Below are 17,501 nucleotides of genomic sequence, written 5' to 3' on the forward strand. Positions count from 1 at the left end.
CCCTAATCCAGGGTTTAATAAACACTCATTGCCTTATGTCACTGCTACGGAAGTAAAACTTCAGCGCACACATGTAGGGTAAATTTGACTTTGAGCCGTTTTTATTACCTTTTTGTATTAAGATATGTGATGCACGAATCTCGATTATACACAGAAATCTAGGCAAGAATGCAGCTGTAAGGGCAAGTCCGAGGTTGTTGGGGGGTTTAGGTGATTGCTTCTCTAAACACGTGAGGCAGCAGCCTCCACTTCAGTCCAGTGGTTACCAGTAGAAAGCCTCCGAGCGGACAGTTTCTTCACCAGCTTCTTGGTTAAAGAGGTCAGCCCCTCATCCCGAGTCAGTGTTTGTTTCTGAGCATAGTTTGAAATGTTTTTGTGTTTTCGCAGACCATGTCATGCAGGTTGTTTTCATCCCTCCAGACTGTAACTGTGTGGGGTTTGATCTCAGCTCACTTTGAGGAGGTCAGAGCAGTGGACACAGGTACAATGAAGAGCTGAGCCCAAGCCTGCGATGATGTTTCGCCTCCGATCTGTGAACTCCTGCCTCCGTAGGCTCCTTCATGGAGGGGCGGTGACCAGAGACCAGGTGCTGGAGCAGCTGCAGGTGTGCTCTGCTGAAAACCATGTGTTTGATGTAGTGGGCAAGAACAAGGCTAAGCTCACAGTGGACCACGTGAACTATGCTGTGCGGTTGCTGTGGCAATTTCAGAAGGAGAGACCGGAGATGCTCCGGACTGTGGACCTCATCAAGAGTCACCAACAGTTCCTGACTCTTCGGGTTTTGGCAGAAAACAAAATAGATCTCATGGATGACTTCATGTTGATCGATATCCTCTACGCTTTTCTTAGGTACATGGTCACACATTATCCAGTGTATTCAGTTTATATGACTGCAAAGGTTAACATGCATGCTTTCCTTCTAATAGGCTGAATATGGAGCCACATGACTCTCTTATTCAGCAACTGGTTTCAGAAGCATGGCTAAGAATAGACCGGTAAGAAAATGTTGGCTAATTTAAAAAAAAGAAAATTGTGTAATGGTTAAAACACAGTCATGATTTACTTTTTTGCAGGTTTCCAATGGCTTCTCTGTCCAAATTTGCTGTCTGCTTAAATGATCAGCACCTTCAGCACAGTCCTCTAATGGGCCGCATAACCAGCATTGTGAATGAGAGGCTGCCAACTATTGATGATGCCAGGTTTGTTGGGCGACCCATGATTTATCAGTGTTTTGAATCTAACCACCTCTTGTTGTGTCGTCACTCCCCCCGGCTTTATTATGTTTCAGGATCCTGACTGCTCTGATGATCAGCGTGTCATCCCTGGTGTCTCCCCAGCTGCGGGACGCTCTCATCAGCAGAGCCGATCACCTGCTGCACACCACGGATCCCTCGAATTACAACATCCCGCGACGAATGGTGCAGTTTCTGCGCAACATCAAGTACATTCACAGACCGCTGCTGGAGAGGTGCAATGAGATCTTCCTGCGTAACATCCCCAGACTGGATGCAGAGAATCTCAGCATCATCCTAGGGCTGTATCAGTCACTGCAGTTCAACAACTGTGACTTCAGGCTAGCTGCTAAACAAAAGCTGACCGAGCTGATCGACTCGAGCATCGATCCTTTCTCCTTCACCAAACTGTTTGTTGCTCTGGCCCCTATGGCCACTCCAGAGATCAGAGAAAGGTTTGTTTCATTATCAGTAGCGTGATATGAGGGGAAATCTCTTTAAAGCAGTTCCCACTGACCTGATATCCACTTTGATTCTTTACAGGTTGGAGAACACTGCCCTCTTGTTGGCGGATGAGCTCAATGCACAGCAGGCACTGGCTGTAGCTGAAGCACTAGAAGAGATTCAGAGCAGGAACCTTAGCTTAATGAACAAGTGAGTTGTTTATGTGTTACCACCTGTTACAGTATGCCTGGTGTTGTCTTCACCTTGTGTGTGGTGTGCCTTATAATCAGTTCCTGGATCAGAGCCTTTGTAGCCTGACAGTAGAGATAATCAGTAACTATAACTAATCATTTTTCAGAATTGCATCGGTAATCCAGAGAAACCTTCACCTCTACAAGTCAGTGGAGGTGGCCAGAATCACACAAGCCCTTTTTCTGTTGCAGTATCAAAACCCCGAGCTCTTCGCCACACTGAGAAACATTTTGATCAAGTAAGTGTCTGCCAAAGGCGCAACTGCTGCTTCACAGTTTATTTGGATAAAATGCAGACTGACGCCCTTCTGTCTCTCAGGTTTTTGGAGCACAGCGTCTTCCCGTACGAAGTGACCATGCTGACCCGTGTGCTCTCCATGCTGCCCTGTCCGCGACTCGAGGAGGCCGTGGTCTCTCGGGTAGACGCGGTAGTGGAGCAGTGTAATCTCAGCGAGCTTAACACCATTTCTTTTGCCGTGGCCAAGTGGGTGCGCAACGATCAGTCCTACCGCCACAACACTCACAGCAAGTACGTGCGTCTGCTGCAGACGTTGAACCGCTGCGGGCACGAGAGGCTGCAAACAGCCGACCGGCTGGACTTACTGCTGGACGAGCTCAAGTACGTCTCGGGGGAGTGGTTTGAGGAAATGCTGCTGGACGAAACCATGATCACGCTGCAGAGGATGATCGACCAAATAAACTGGACCAACGTCTCCGAACTGGCCTTCTTCCTAACCAGGATAAATCATCTCAGCCCTCCTCTGATGGACCGAATCGCCAGTGTGACTGTTGAACACATCCATAAGGTGCTTCAAGAGACATTCATTGGATCACTATGTTAAATACTGCATACTGACATCCTCTATTCTTCATGTCTCTTTTTTTAAGATTCACTACTCAGCAACATACGCCACACTCCTCCCCTTTTCTGTCCTTAACTATGACCCTCCACAAGTAGACGAGCTGTATGATGCTTGTATTAAACGCTTCACTCCTCATCTCAGTAAGTTATTATGTGTGATTGCAGATAATTTTTCTTTCTTATTTTTAGGCTTACACTCACTGTATGTACTTGTAGGCTCCTTTGACCCACATCTGCTGGTCCTCCTGGCATACTCCTTGGCTGTAGCTGACCATTTTCCCGAGGAACTGATCAGAGCAATTTTCAGCATAGACTTTCTGGGAAAGCTGGATTCACAACTGGAAAGTAAGCTGCCAGTTTCCTTAAATTTGAGCATCTGTGCCACAGCTTCCATAGTGAAATCTGATGGGACTAATATAAGTGTTTATATTGCTTCCTCCAGCCCTGCCCGATGCGCTCAACATGCGGACACGACTGCGGCTCATGGAGCTCAACCGTGCCGTGTGTCTCGAGTGTCCGGAGTACCAGGTGCCTTGGTTTCATGAGCGCTACTGCCAGCAGTTGCATAGGAAAGGTAAGAGGATGCCCTGAAATCAAATTTTCTCTTTTTATGTAGGCTTGGTTTAAAACTGCTGCAACTTAATGCTATATCAGTTACATGGGAGTTGTTTGTTTTTAGGGAATGGCTCTGTGAGTCCTGTGCAGCAGCAGATCCACAAAATGCTGGGTGAAGTTCTTGGAGGCCTTAATTGTGTTCAAATGGCAGTTGTTACGCCATATTTTTACACCATAGGTGAGTAATATGAGGTGACCGTATTTTCTTACACTGTTTTTCTTTTGTAAAAGTCTTTAAATGTATTGAATGGACTGATTCAGTTCAAATATTATCAGTTTAACTCCTAATTAAAAGCCTTTCATATAGTTATATTAAATTTCTGGTCCTGAAACGACATGCATATGACACATGGTAGGAAGCAGTCTTCAATCAGCACCACAGGGTCTGTTACTACAAAGGAGGATTTTGTCATATCCAGATAACTTAAGGGTTAATAATCAGTTGTTCTGTTGCCAGTACACTCGCCAGTAATTGTGATTGGTCCGATGCTGCCAGTGCCACCCCTTTCTTATGAACATGGGGGAGGGTTAACTTCGCAAGTTGATAACTACTTTCTCAGGAAAATACCATAAACAAATCCTGATCCAGATTTCCTTCTTTCTCGAGGAGCTCTGCACATGATGTTGTCACGCAGTCTCATTTTTAAAAACGCGACACGTCACTTTGTCTTTTTCCAGACTTTGAATGCAAACTGGACAAACACTTGAAGCCGCTGTCCTACATCGAGCCAAGCACACTGCAGATCTCAGACAGAGGAAAAGTTCACTGGGACACAAGCTCACTGGAAAACATCAGGGATGAGCTTCCAACTGGAGCTCAGCGGTATGGAGATCCTTATATGTACTTGTATTTACACAGATCAAGGATACTTAGTATGTTGACATCCTCACTTTGCCTTTTTCTCAGTGTCGCTGTGGACTTTCTTGATTCAAAGTACTTCTGCAAAAACACTCATCACATGAAAGGTGAAGCCCTGATGAGAAAGAGACACCTTGAAATTCTGGGATACCGTGTTGTTCAGGTGAGACAGTTTTACTCTGGTTGATGTTAAATGTCGTTCTCTAACTACATCCAGTTTAAATACTAGCAATATTACAATACACCTGCTGTGCAGTAATTGGTGATGTTTCGGTTTCGCAGATCCCTCACTTTGAATGGAACTCTATGGAGCTTTCAACACAGGATGCCTGGAAGGAATATCTAAAAAAGAAGATATTCAGATAGCGTTCCTCCCGAAAGCCCTTATTTATAAAATCATGATTGAAATGTTGCTTTCAGCACCGAAGTCGGAGTTTCTGTGACTGAACACGCAGCACAGAAAATCCCCACATATTTAATTATAGTCTAAAGTTGACATGAGTCTACCTCATTCACCTTAAATGAGATTGTGTATTATGTGCTTTTGTAATTAATAAGATTTTTTCTAAATAAAATCTGAAAAATTGTATTTGTGCTTTATATTTTCAATATTTAGATCAGTGAACTTTTGCAAAAAATGACTGTCCAGCTTTTAAACATCATTGCATATCTGTTACTTAGAACTAGTGTTTTAATGCATCATTATATGTTTATGCTGACACGTGTCAGATTGCACAGGGCCACACAAGAGTGGAATCCTGAGTTTTTGCTATCAGGGGATCACACATCCAACAGTATTTAGATTTTTTTTTTTTTTTAAAGTTGCTTTTATTTTTCTGCATACATGATGTTGACCTCTTAAAACACCGTGTCTAAAATACCAAAGAGCCATGGTATATTTGTGACTGATTTCAATACTATAAAAGAAAACCATGTGTTGGGGAATTCTCAGATGTGCTATAGAGCGAGGGTTCTCAGATTGTGGTCCATGAGCACAGTAAAATGCACTAGTACATAATTTAATCATCCACAATTAAAATGAGATTCACTTAAAAAAGTTTAAACACTGATCTACTCTTCAAGATCACTTTCAGCACGGCTATCCTTTTTTTATTCCTCTATGTGCTTTCATGGGCTCTCTGCAAATGTTGAGGATGATGAGGCAACAAACAGCAGCTTTCAGTGGAAGAGTCACATCAAAGACTAATGCACAAATAATGTGTTCCAGTGTCACAGAACCAGATTTTGCCCCTTGCTGCTTCTTCCTTTTACCCAAAATAGAAATCTAGAGAAAGGATTTTGTGCAAGACTTCTAAAAGTAGAAGCTCTGCTAGAGAAGGTTTGGAGGTACACATGTGTTGTGATATTTTGATACCATGGTAGCATTTACAGGATATTGTTTTATAGTGATATTATACAGGAAAACTGTTACTCAATAAGGCCCATTTACTAGTTGTTTTTCTCTTTCTCTGTGACCCAAGAATTAATGTGTAAGACTCACAGGCTGGTACCCCAAGGTCGAAAATACCACAGAGACGAGACCACTTCCTTACTCCCATCCTCCCTTCCTTATCCTTTAGAAAAGAGCTTGTTAAAGGCCAGGTGGTTTGTTTCAGAATTCACTAATGAAAGAACTCTGTATTCTATGTCTAGGAGTGTATTTTGCTGGGATGATCATAAATTGTAGCTGAACTGATAAACTACACAAAGGATACTTCTTTGCTCAGAAGGCAGGAAGACGTTTCCTTATTTGGTCTGTACCGGTTTGAACTGAGAACCTGCTGACACACGAACCTTTTTTTCCTCTATATAAACTGTTGTATACTGAATAAACCTTTGAGTTGATTGTGGGAGAGCAACCTGAACAGTCTCTGTATCATTTTGTTCTCCTAACTGCTCCCGACGTCGTAACTAACCCAGCTGAACGGCATACCTGAGCGTTACTTTGAATAATTAGGAATCTTATAAGGAAAGGACAAAACTCTGCTTATCGGTGCTCACGCCTTGGAGGAAACCCGATCCACGGAGAAACCCGGGACGGAGATTTCTTTCAACATGGACACTATGTATGAGAACTGAAATCAGGTACGCGTAGAGTAATGAAACCATTTTTCTGTGTGGACTCTAATCACATGCTGGCAGCCTAAAGTAGCACTCGGTCATTAAAACTTTATAACATGATGGTACATTTTATTAAAGAAGGGCAGGCATGTGTGAAAATGAGAAAAATAACCTGCTGAATAAAAACATGTACAGAGTATTCTCTATCCTGCATCAGTAACAGTGAACATGCATGATGTGTTGTTACAGTTTGGGCATTCTGGCTGCATTCAGGCGCATAGAGACACACGAGGCTCCGGCTGCATAACGCATCTCTTTGATCATGCCAGTCCACTGTTTCTTGTCATCTTCATATCTATTAAAAAAAAAAAAAAGAGTCAAAATAAGTATAAATGAATTAAAATATTTTATCCCCCCGAAATAAAATAAATATCATGTAGAAAACTGTAATACATAATGCAAAAGTAAAATAAAAAACATACTGCCAGATGTCAATGACTTCAGAGGGTGTACACTCTTTGTTCTCATTCTCCACCATAGCAAAGCCTCCTACAGCATACAGCAGTCCGCCACAGCTCACCAGGTTGATTGAGCTCCTCTCCTGTGGAAAATCTGTAAATGGTGTCCACCTGCAAGAAGATGCACATAAATGTAACATGAAGCAATTCCTGTGTGCTTTTAATTTCCTGAAAGATCTATTTAAAAATGAGCTTTGTAGGCCTTACAGAATGCCTTTTCTCTCATCAAAACGCTTTTTTCAGATACCACTCGTGTCATGTCTGCAAAGTCCTTGCTTCCTCACACAGCCCAGAAACATGCATGTTAGGTTAGTTGGTGATTCTAAATTGGTTGTAGATGTATTCTGAAAAGTTTGTCTCTCTGTATTAGCCCTGTGATAAATAGGTGACTTATCCAGGGTGCACCCACCTCTCAACGAGTGACAGCTGGGGTAAGCTCCACAACAATCTGCCAAGAGCATTAAAGACCCTACTGCAGTTTGTCCCAGGGAAACCAAATCCTTTCATCTTACTGTCCAGTTCATAAAAGAACACTTCCAAGGGGGGTTATTTTCAGAGATAGTGCTGGTTGTCCATCATTTTTAGTCAACCATGCAGTTCTTTTAATGTTTAGGGGTTATTATCTTGCAGTCTAATGTTTCTAATCATTCTAATATCAAAATAAAGTTCTACTTCCTGCAGAGGTAATGCCTTTACAGGGCATCAGAGGGTGTAGTAACACAGGTTTCTCCAGCATTGCCTCTGTTGTGTGAACAAGGCTTAAATTACTTTATTGTAACTTCATCATTTTCTTAATCTACGAGAGACACCTCGAAGGGACGGTTGTTGTGAATTAGCACTATATAAATACAACTGAATTTAATTTAATGACAGGCCCCATTTCTCCATGAAAATGAAGGGCTTTTCAGTTTTTGACTTTGCCCTGAATCTTTAGTTTGTCAATAATCATTATTTACTCCAGTTAGATTACTCCAGTTGGATTACCGCTCACCTTTGTACTGTTTAATATTGTCTCCTGGACATTGGCTGCTCATGTTTGATTTAAAAACAGAAAAAAATGGGGGGTTGTGTAAAACCTTTTAATGGTAGTGTGAAAACAGTTTTTAGTGAATCTATTTTTATGTTTTTAACAGTATCTATATCTTCTACAAATCAGAAAATCTAAATCTGGTTTAAAAAAGGGAACTTGTATGGTTTATATTAGCAGCACCTACTTGTTGGTCCCAAAGTCATAGGCTTCACACACAGCTGTCAGGCCTTCTTCATTGACACCTCCAGCAACAATGATCCTTCCTTTGTGGATAACAGCGCCAAACATGGATCTGGGTGTCTTCATGGCAGCGACCTCTTTCCACTCTGACTTCTTGTGGTTGTATGCAAACATCTTATTGATTGCTTTACTTTATTAACAGACAGAAACGATTCCAGGGAAGAGTTAATAACATGTGAAAATCGTGGTTTGACTTAACGTGTAAATATTTGGGGTATTTGCAGCCTTACTTCTCATCGGTTTTTCCTCCAATGCAGTATACCAGCCCGTTCTCAGAGACCACACAGTGGCCGTGGATTTTTAAGGGCAACTTTTTTGTTTCTGTCCATTTCATTTTTCTGTTGACGCAGATAATAAGGGAATAGGAAATGTTCAATGCAGAACCGTGAAGCAAGGCTTTTGTAAAATGTGTTGAACTTACTCGGTGTCATAGCACATGACGGTGTCGTGAGACTCGTTGGTCTGTAAATCTTTTCCTGCTACAGCAAAGATGAGATTCTCAAATTCACCCATAGCAAAGAGACACCTGGGGGAGGGCATGGGTGGCAGAGCGATCCATTCAGCAGCAAGACTGTCCAACTGCAAACAATGATTTCAGATTAAGAAAAAGATTCAAATTGTTGCTTTAATATGAATTAAAGGAGCACTTTCTACCTGGTAGAAGTAACACTGCAGGGTATTCTCTTTCTCGTCCTCATCCACAAACAGTCCTCCCAGCACATACAGGTTGTTCTTCTTTGTTGTCAGACTGACGTGGTTTTTGGGGATTTGCTCAGCCATTGCTGCCAGAAAACATTCATTTTCCTGGACATCGTAGGCCACCGCAGCTGTGTCGTTAATCATCAGAACCACATCTCTGCCATACATGCCATATCTGCGGTTATCATTCAGGTAACCAGGCAGCTTCCCCTCCTCTCCTTCCTCTGCATCTTGCCCCTTTTTCTTCTCAGGTAGCTTCCCCGCAAAGGCTTCCTTGATGATTTTGATTTTTTTCTGGAGCTCAGGATCAGCCTTGACGAGGTCATCTTTCTCCACTTTCTCCTTGAAGTACTTCTCCGGCAGCAGTCGGAAACGGATGAAGTCAAAGGCCTCCACCAAAGACTTCACACGTTTGTCCTTGTCCTTTCTGATCCACCTCATGAGACACTCGAACACCGCTTCTTCCTTTTCCACATTGAGCGCATCTGCTCCGATAATGGCAAAGAGTTCAGGTGGAGCAAGCCCCAAGAAATCATCATCCTTGGCTATGGTTTCAAAGTGATCTGCGACGTAATCTCGAGCCGCCATTGCCAATCTGGCACAATTCAGCATCAGTCCCAGTCTGTAGATGGCAAGGCAGCTTTTCTTGTTCAGCCTTTTCTGGAGATAATTCACACAAACTGTGAACACTGAGGGAATCTGGAAGCGATTGGCAGCAGTCAGAATATCCTGCACGTTGTCATCGTTGATGTCAATCTCTGCTGAGTACATGTAATTCACAATCACCTCCATAATATTGGGGTCAAGGTTCTCAAGAACAACCTCTTTTTGGCTTGATTCCTTACCATCCTCTGAAAAGTAGAGCTCCCGGAAATAAGGACTGCATGCTGCCATAATGAGCCGATGGCAGGGGATGCTTCTGTCTCCGACCTTTAGGATACAGTCAATCAATTTATTCTCATTGAGAAGCTCCTTGAGCCCATCCTGGAGCAAAGTGCTCTGAAACAGACGAAGATCTTCCCTCAAACCTTGGGGATCCATTCTTGTGGGACAGGAAGTAGATTGAAGTAAGGGAAAACTGACCGTCCTTGCTGGTGAAGACAGAACTATAGACAGGCAGGTCTGAAGCCAGTTCAATATAACTGTGCCCCTCTAAATATAGCCAAACACCCCATCCATGAAGAATTCAGGTTGGCCAAAGCAGTGCGCTCACACAGCTGTCATGGAGTAAAAGCAACTGATGTGCCTCGTCACCCCGAAAGATTAGTAACAACATTGTTGTACCAAACAGAAAAACACATCATCTCCTTATTTTATTCACTTTTGAATCATCCACACAAAACACCTTTTAAACACAGTGGCACCACAGTGCAATCCAGTGCTCTGCAGGTTTACACAAACAGCTGGCATCTATACCACAGCTGTGAGCAGGGACGTCTACATGTGGAGTGAGTCAGAATTCAGTGATAGTAATGACTTCTACGCTACAGTGTGCAAGCCCGTGTCGGTGTGTGAGGCATTTCCACAGGAGTTACCAAACAAGCAGCCGGGGGTCAGCGAACAGCTGCAGCCACAAGAGCTCAAGGCCTGTTCTCAGACCATTGTGTCCCTTACACACACAGTAGCTACAAAAGATATAAAGACATCAAAAAATTTACTTTCCACCATCTGTTTGAATATCTTTATTTATATTACATTCAAGTTCACTACAAGAAAATGTTTTATATAGTAAACGTCACAATTTACTTTTCTTTTTTAGGAAACTGCACTCAGCAAAACTGTACATCTTTTAACCAGAGCTATAAGCAATATTGTCTATACAAGCAGAACAACTACATAAAATATGTACATGTGTTTGATGTTATCTCAGCTCATTACTTCCCACAGCCCTTGAAGAGTGAAGCCGTCCTTTAGCTTTTCAATGGCGAGGCCGAGCTCCTCAGAGAAAACCGGCTCACGGTCTTGTTGCTTTGGGAAAACAAAACAGAAATCAGGTTTATAGCACTTTTTAAGTTTTATAGCAAGCTGTCATGATTGTATTATTATATATATTGAGATTTTACCTTATTGCCATCTGCAAAGTAGGCCTGCAACCAAACACATGAACACATGTAGTTAAAAAAGCTAATGTAAATTAAAATAAAGCATTCTGCTTGTAGTAAATAGTTGATGACTCCCAGACACGAGCGCCAGGCAACATAAATTCATGTTTGTTCATTATGCTGGAGGATATTAGCTAATAGCTATTCTGAGAGTGTGAAAGCTAAACCTTTGATTCCCAGACGAGTGATGAGTGTAAGGGTTGCCAGCAGGCACACTCACAGTAAATGCATCGGTCTGCTCATCGGGCTCAATTTCCACGTCATCGGGAGGCTGTTCCACTGTGAGCTCTTCCAAAGGCTGCGGCTGAAATCGTTGTTAGGACAAACAGTGCTATGACAACACGATCAGCTGAAGAGCCGGGAAAGCCAGCTACATTAAAATATCTCCTTAACAGCTGTGAACTCAAAAATAGACTTGCAGGCTATTTTTGAGTTTGTGATTCTTATATTGTGTATGTATGCCTACCTTTTCTTCCATTTCATAATCCACTCCAAAGATGGGGTTAGCAGAGTACACTTTATGCAAGGAGTTGATTTCTTTGAGTGCATCTTGGAGTTTTTCCACTGGGTCAATCTTAAACCCAAGCACGTACCCACCACTCTAAAAATCACAAAGTGGATATTTTGGTATATTAGAAGACCAAAAACTAAAGAAGAAAGTCCCAATAATAGAATTATATCAGAAGACTGTAAATGACATTGCATAGAAGTTACCTGGCGTGAGCTCTCTATCACCAGCGCCAGGCCAAACTTTGAGTCTCTTATTCTGATAGACCACTTGAGAGGAAATAAAATATGTTATACACCATCCTGATCTGCATTGAACAGGACACATTACTTCATAAGAGAAACAAATAATAAGACTTCTGATTTATGTGGCAGACCACTTTATTAGGTATATCTTGCAAGTACCGGTGGAAACTGCTTTAATTCTTTGTAGCATAGATTCAATAAGATGCTGGAAACATTGCTCACAGATTTTGGTTTATATTGACACAACATCATCACACAGTTGCAGCAAATTTGTCAGCGGCATGTCCGTGATGAGAATCTCCAGTTCCACCACAACCCAAATGTGCTCTTATGGACTACACTTGATGAGATGTACCTAACAAAGTGGCTACTGAGTGTGTTTTATAATCGTAAACACATAAAATGCATTTACAGACAATGACTGATTGTTCGAGCTTTACTAGAAACATTTTATGAGAGAAACATTTCCCTGAATAAAAATCATATAGTTCTATTTGGGAAATATGTGAGCCAATCGTGTTCAGGACAATTTTAATCATGTGGTGGCAATCATATCCACGCCTAACGAAGGTAAAGATACAGATAAGTGTACTTATTATTTGTTCCTGGCTGACTGTGTCCATTCACATGATATGCTCTGATAAGATGTAGGCAAACTGGGTTGAACTAGGAATTAAACTATAATGTTGTGTAATGTGTGTAACAGAAATCTAACAATCAGAGCGTCAAACTTTTAAAGCAGATTTAATCAGATTTCAGTTGCGATTCTGTATTTATTGTATCTCAGTGATCACTGACATGATAATCAAACAGTTCTTCTCCTATTTATTTAGAAAGATACTTTAAATTAACTGCAGAAACAATTGCCTACACTGTAGTTTTTGCCAAGATGTTTGCCAAGTGGTAACAATTGCTTCTAGAAGGACCTTGACTGTACTTACAATCTGGAGGTAAGGAATGCTGACGTTGAAGCTCTCATTCATGTTTGCGTGCCACACAATCCGAACATTGGTAATGAAAAAGGTTCCAAGGTTACCCTAAAACAGCGTCATCAAAGGAAACTCACTTTCACATATTTAGAGATTATTTTCTATAATATGTTTTCACATTTTTTTAACTGTCATAATTTAAATGTGAACTGCTTAAAACAAACAAACAATGGAAATAAGTTGATCTTTGCGTTTCTGGTACTTACTGCACGCACACTAATATGCTTACATGTGTTTGTCTGTGATATTTATTGGTTTGGGATATGTATTGGAATTAAATAAAATCAATCAAACAGCTCTTCACAAAAACATCTCAATCGCCTGTAAATACTTCTTTAAAACAGTGTGGTAACTTGTTCAATTTTAGTCTGTGCATGCATATTATCTGAGAAACACTAAACAAATATTTTAAAAGTCACACTAGTACCTGATCGCTGGATAAATTCCAGACTCCATTAATTTTATCATACACTTGCTCGCGGGGCAGGAGTCTAAGCTGCTTATTTTGAATCAGTGCAGCTCGCAGTTTCAGGTCCCGGTACATTTTGGAAGTCTCATAGGCTCTGTAACAACACAAGTCACATTTTAAAACAATGAGAAAGATGTATGTTTGATAGATAATTTAAAAACTCCCTCAGTGCTGTTTTACCTGTGGACAGCGATGACAGAGGTGAAAAGCCTCGGACTTCCTGGAACCACATTTGTAAAAATAAACTCAAATCTCGTGTTGTTGGACTTGGTCAAGATGTAGAGAGCTTCAGTTTGACCTCTTAATTTCTGGAAGAGAGTAATTACTTCCTAAATTACCAACACTTTTATACACTTTAATTCTTAGCACATCAAAAAAAACCCCAAAAAACAACAACAACAAAAAAACAATGCTGCCGTAATTTGTCCTACAGGTTTGACATTTGTCCACTTTATGTGAATAATGGATAAAAAAAAAACCTGTTGGCACACTTAAGGTGCATCAGTTAAGAAGTGTTAATGAAATTAAATATTTTTGATGTGAGGAAGTGTAAAAACATTCTGAACAAATAGTTTAAAAACAGAAACAAAATGCACAGGTAAAACGAGTTTACTTACTGAGTTGGCTGTCCTTGTTGTGATGTTAATGATGGTGTTGTAACCTACAGCTGAAACAAAAAAGAAAAACTTCAGCCCCCTGTCTGTTTGTCACTGCCTGTGTCTCTAAACCATAAATCATATCAGGTCTCACTGACATCTTGCAAACCTTCCCTTTCACTCTTCTGCACTCTCTTCTTCTCCTCTCCTGTGGAACGTACATCACTATGGATGGTTGACCCCAGGTAGTTAAACTTATCCACGTTCACTACTGCTGCTTCACTGTTAAACCTGTCACCTTTTTCATTCCCACACATATACAATCTCTGACTCGTAACGTACAACTCACCACTGTCTCACTGTCCTCGTACTTTGTCAATCCTGACTTCCTATAAGCAGTAGCACAGTTCTTCTCTGGCCAACCTATCATATATTTTCTCTTGATCCAAAACAACAAAGAACAACTTATATTGACCTTCTCCATCAACACTCTCAAAGCTAACATCACATCACTATTGTTCTTTCTGAGCATGAAGCCATACTGCAGGTCACTGATTGCAACCGCTTCAACAGCTCTTTCCCATAGCTTCATAGTATGGATCCTAAACTTTATCTTTCTGTAGTTATAACAGCTCTGCACGTCACCCTTTTTCTTAAAAATCTCTATCAGTACACTTCTTCTCCATCTGCCATGATTGTTTTAAATCTGGTGAAAAAGTTCACTCCCCTCTCTACGAGACATCTCCATACCTCCACAGGTACAGTGAGATGCAAAAGTTTGGGCAACCTTGTTAATAGTCATTATTTTCCTGTATAAATCGTTGGTTGTTACGATAAAAAATGCCAGTTAAATATATCATATAGGAGACACACACAGTGATATTTGAGAAGTGAAACTAAGTTTATTGGATTTACAGAAAGTGTGCAATAATCGTTTAAACAAAATCAGGCAGGTGCATAAATTTGGGCGCCACAAAAAAAGAAATGAAATCAATATTTAGTAGATCCGCCTTTTGCAGAAATTACAGCCTCTAAACGCTTCCCGTAGGATTTTGAGCAGTGTTTCGGGTCGTTGTCTTGCTGAAAGATCCGGCGCAGCTTCAGCTTTGTCACTGATTCCTGGACATTGGTCTCCAGAATCTGCTGATACTGAGAGGAATCCAACTTTAACAAGATTCCCAGCCCCTTGTTATGCCCAAATAACTCAATTTTCGCTTCATCAGTCCACAGCACCTTATTCCAGAATAAAGCTGGCTTGTCCAAATGTGCTTTAGCATACCTCAAGCGGCTCAGTTTGTGCTGTGGGCGGAGAAAAGGCTTCCTCTGCATCACTCTCTGTGTAAAATGCGCCGAATGGTTGAACGATGCACAGTGACTCCATCTGCTGCAAGAGGATGTTGTAGGTGTAGGTCTTTGGTGCTGGTCTGTGGGTTGACTCTGACTGTTCTCACCATTCGTCGCTTCTGTCTTTCCGAGATTTTTCTTGGTCTGCCACTTCGAGCCTTAACTTGAACTGAGCCTGTGGTCTTCCATTTTCTCAATATGTTCCTAACTGTGGAAACAGACAGCTTACATCTCTGAGACAGCTTTCTGTATCCTTCCCCTAAACCATGATGGTGAACAATCTTTGTCTTCAGGTCATTTGAGAGTTGTTTTGAAACCCCCATGTTGCTACTCTTCAGAGAAAATTAAAAGAGCAGGGAAACTTACAATTGACCCCCTTAAATACTCTTTCTCATTATTGGATTCACCTGTGTATGTAGGTCAGGGGTCACTGAGCTTACCAAGCCGATTTTAGTTCCAATAATTAGTTATAAAGGTTTTGGAATCAATAAAATGACAACAGGGCGGGGCGATCGTGGCTCAAGAGTTGGGAGTTCGCCTTGTAATCGGAAGGTTGCTGGTTCAAGCCCCGGCTTGGACAGTCTTGGTCGTTGTGTCCTTGGGCAAGACACTTCACCCGTTGCCTACTGGTGGTGGTCAGAAGGCCCGGTGGTGCCAGTGTCCGGCAGCCTCGCCTCTGTCAGTGTGCCCCAGGGTGGCTGTGGCTACAATGTAGCTTGCCATCACTAGTGTGTGTGGATGACTGATTGTGTAAAGCCCTTTGGGGTCCTTAGGGACTAGAAAAGCGCTATACAAATACAGGCCATTTACCAACAGTGCCCAAATTTATGCCCCTGCCTGATTTTGTTTAAATAATTATTGCACACTTCCTGTAAATCCAATAAACTTAATTTCACTTCTCAAATATCACTGTGTGTGTCTCCTATATGATATATTTAACTGACATTTTTTATTGTAACAACCAACGATTTATGCAGGAAAATAATGACTATTAACAAGGTTGCCCAAACTTTTGCATCCCACTGTATGTCATCTGGACCAACTGTGTTTCTACTCTATATCCTCTTCATAGCGACCCTCCCTTCATCCTTTCTAAACTTTTAACTAAACAATTCAAATAGATTAAAAAAAAATGCATACAACACAAAGTCAAATAATGGAGGCATCCAGGTGTACTTACACAAATTGACTCTTGGCAGAGCCAACGAGTGCCAAATGATTCTCAAATTTGTCACCAAGAGCCGTCCTGGAAAAAAGTGAACACCATGATCCGTTATTATTTTTGTTAGTAGCTCTCAGCATCAAGGTTATCATCGTTAGACTGAAAACTAAAAATGTTAAGCAATAAAAAACTCAAATGTAACGAGTAAACCCTCGCTGGACAACTCACTGAAATGGAATTGAGGTCAAAAACTCAAAATGAAAAGAAAGAAAAAAATTAAACTATAAAAAATCTGGTCTAGATATTTGCAGTCTCTAAGGTAGCAAAAGCACCTCGGTCTCCGTTGTTTCCTTTCGTATCTTCAATTGAGTCCAGGCAGTCTATGAGCACCTCTCCAGGACGTGTTTTCATCTGCCTATGAACAGCATGGATTACAATATTGGCACTCAGTGCGTGCGATATAAAGCCACCGCAAAAACGAAAACACTTTAAACTTAATATATTTATCAGGAAAACCTCGCATCACAGTGTCGGTGTAAATAATGACGCTAGGCAATTAGCTTAGCTAAGCTCCATTAACCAGTTAGCCTCTACGGGCGGTGACAAATTAACTTACTGTACAGTGATGTCAAACCTAACATCTCGGTCTTCCCACAGAGCATCTAAAACAGACGCCATGGCTGCAGGTTATCACCCCCACAGCTCGTTGCGGTAAAGCTTGATGTACTTCTGCAGTCGATATTCCAGCTAAAGAGGCTAATCTCAAAAAGCCATCCCAGCGTCATAATCACCACGGCAACAGACGGCAAGCCGAAAGGTCAAAAATGTGTATCCGTGCTTAAGGCGAATACTTGATCCCTAACCATTTTCAGACAAAAATGGCCCCAATTCTTCTCCATATTTGTTTTATTTCAACCATAGTGCCAAATGCTTCAAATTTAAGCCTAGCTGGATTACTAATCAGGGCTTTATTATAAGCAGGTATGATAAGGAGGACGGTGCTAATTAAAACAAAACAAAAACAAAACAAACAACAACCAACACCAGGGGAAAACAACAAAGCTTTATATTGAAATTATAATGTAATTATAATGTTGAGTTGCTTACATTTTAAATTGGGATAATATTTTTGTGAAAACTTTTGAAAACCTATACTATTTGCGTGTGTGTTTATGGTATCATATGCTCTGGATTTTCAATTTTACTGATTAGGATTTTATACAACGGCAGTACAGAATCCACAAACTGGCAAAATACAATTGGTAGTTATACCAG

The 17,501-nt window shown here is 41.2% G+C and overlaps 3 protein-coding genes across 7 annotated transcripts; 1 reads left to right on the forward strand and 2 right to left on the reverse strand.

The window, feature by feature from the left end:
* Positions 1-21: 21 nt before the first annotated feature.
* fastkd1 (FAST kinase domains 1) lies at positions 22-4,852 on the forward strand. Of its 5 annotated transcripts, none has more exons than XM_004557697.4 (16): positions 23-319; positions 421-604; positions 710-849; positions 927-995; positions 1,074-1,199; positions 1,289-1,687; positions 1,776-1,886; positions 2,035-2,166; positions 2,247-2,733; positions 2,816-2,930; positions 3,006-3,134; positions 3,232-3,363; positions 3,469-3,582; positions 4,083-4,227; positions 4,312-4,426; positions 4,546-4,852. In XM_004557697.4, the coding sequence occupies exons 2-16, from the start codon at positions 512-514 to the stop codon at positions 4,627-4,629; spliced, it is 2,391 nt and encodes a 796-aa protein (XP_004557754.1). In that variant the 5' UTR covers positions 23-319; positions 421-511; the 3' UTR covers positions 4,630-4,852. The 5 variants fall into 5 exon arrangements, with proteins under 5 accessions (XP_004557752.1, XP_012776338.1, XP_004557751.1 ...); XM_004557696.4 differs by having other exon boundaries at positions 44-73; positions 155-319; positions 421-849; XM_004557695.4 differs by having other exon boundaries at positions 22-337; positions 421-849.
* A 1,573-nt stretch (positions 4,853-6,425) lies between these two features.
* On the reverse strand, positions 6,426-9,967 carry klhl41a (kelch-like family member 41a). The gene is made up of 6 exons (XM_004557693.5): positions 8,767-9,967; positions 8,534-8,691; positions 8,343-8,450; positions 8,057-8,242; positions 6,807-6,953; positions 6,426-6,679 (listed from the first exon to the last, which is right to left on the reverse strand). The coding sequence occupies exons 1-6, from the start codon at positions 9,850-9,852 to the stop codon at positions 6,568-6,570; spliced, it is 1,797 nt and encodes a 598-aa protein (XP_004557750.1). The 5' UTR covers positions 9,853-9,967; the 3' UTR covers positions 6,426-6,567.
* A 511-nt stretch (positions 9,968-10,478) lies between these two features.
* On the reverse strand, positions 10,479-17,037 carry bbs5 (Bardet-Biedl syndrome 5). The gene is made up of 12 exons (XM_004557692.3): positions 16,843-17,037; positions 16,559-16,641; positions 16,245-16,310; positions 13,742-13,791; positions 13,305-13,432; positions 13,083-13,218; positions 12,608-12,703; positions 11,628-11,690; positions 11,380-11,514; positions 11,134-11,217; positions 10,875-10,898; positions 10,479-10,779 (listed from the first exon to the last, which is right to left on the reverse strand). Exons 1-12 carry the CDS (start codon positions 16,902-16,904, stop codon positions 10,678-10,680), a joined length of 1,029 nt encoding a protein of 342 aa, XP_004557749.1. The 5' UTR covers positions 16,905-17,037; the 3' UTR covers positions 10,479-10,677.
* Between the last annotated feature and the right edge of the window lie 464 nt (positions 17,038-17,501).

The sequence above is a fragment of the Maylandia zebra genome, linkage group LG16, assembly GCF_041146795.1.
Source record: "Maylandia zebra isolate NMK-2024a linkage group LG16, Mzebra_GT3a, whole genome shotgun sequence".
Classification (NCBI taxonomy): Eukaryota; Metazoa; Chordata; class Actinopteri; order Cichliformes; family Cichlidae; genus Maylandia; species Maylandia zebra.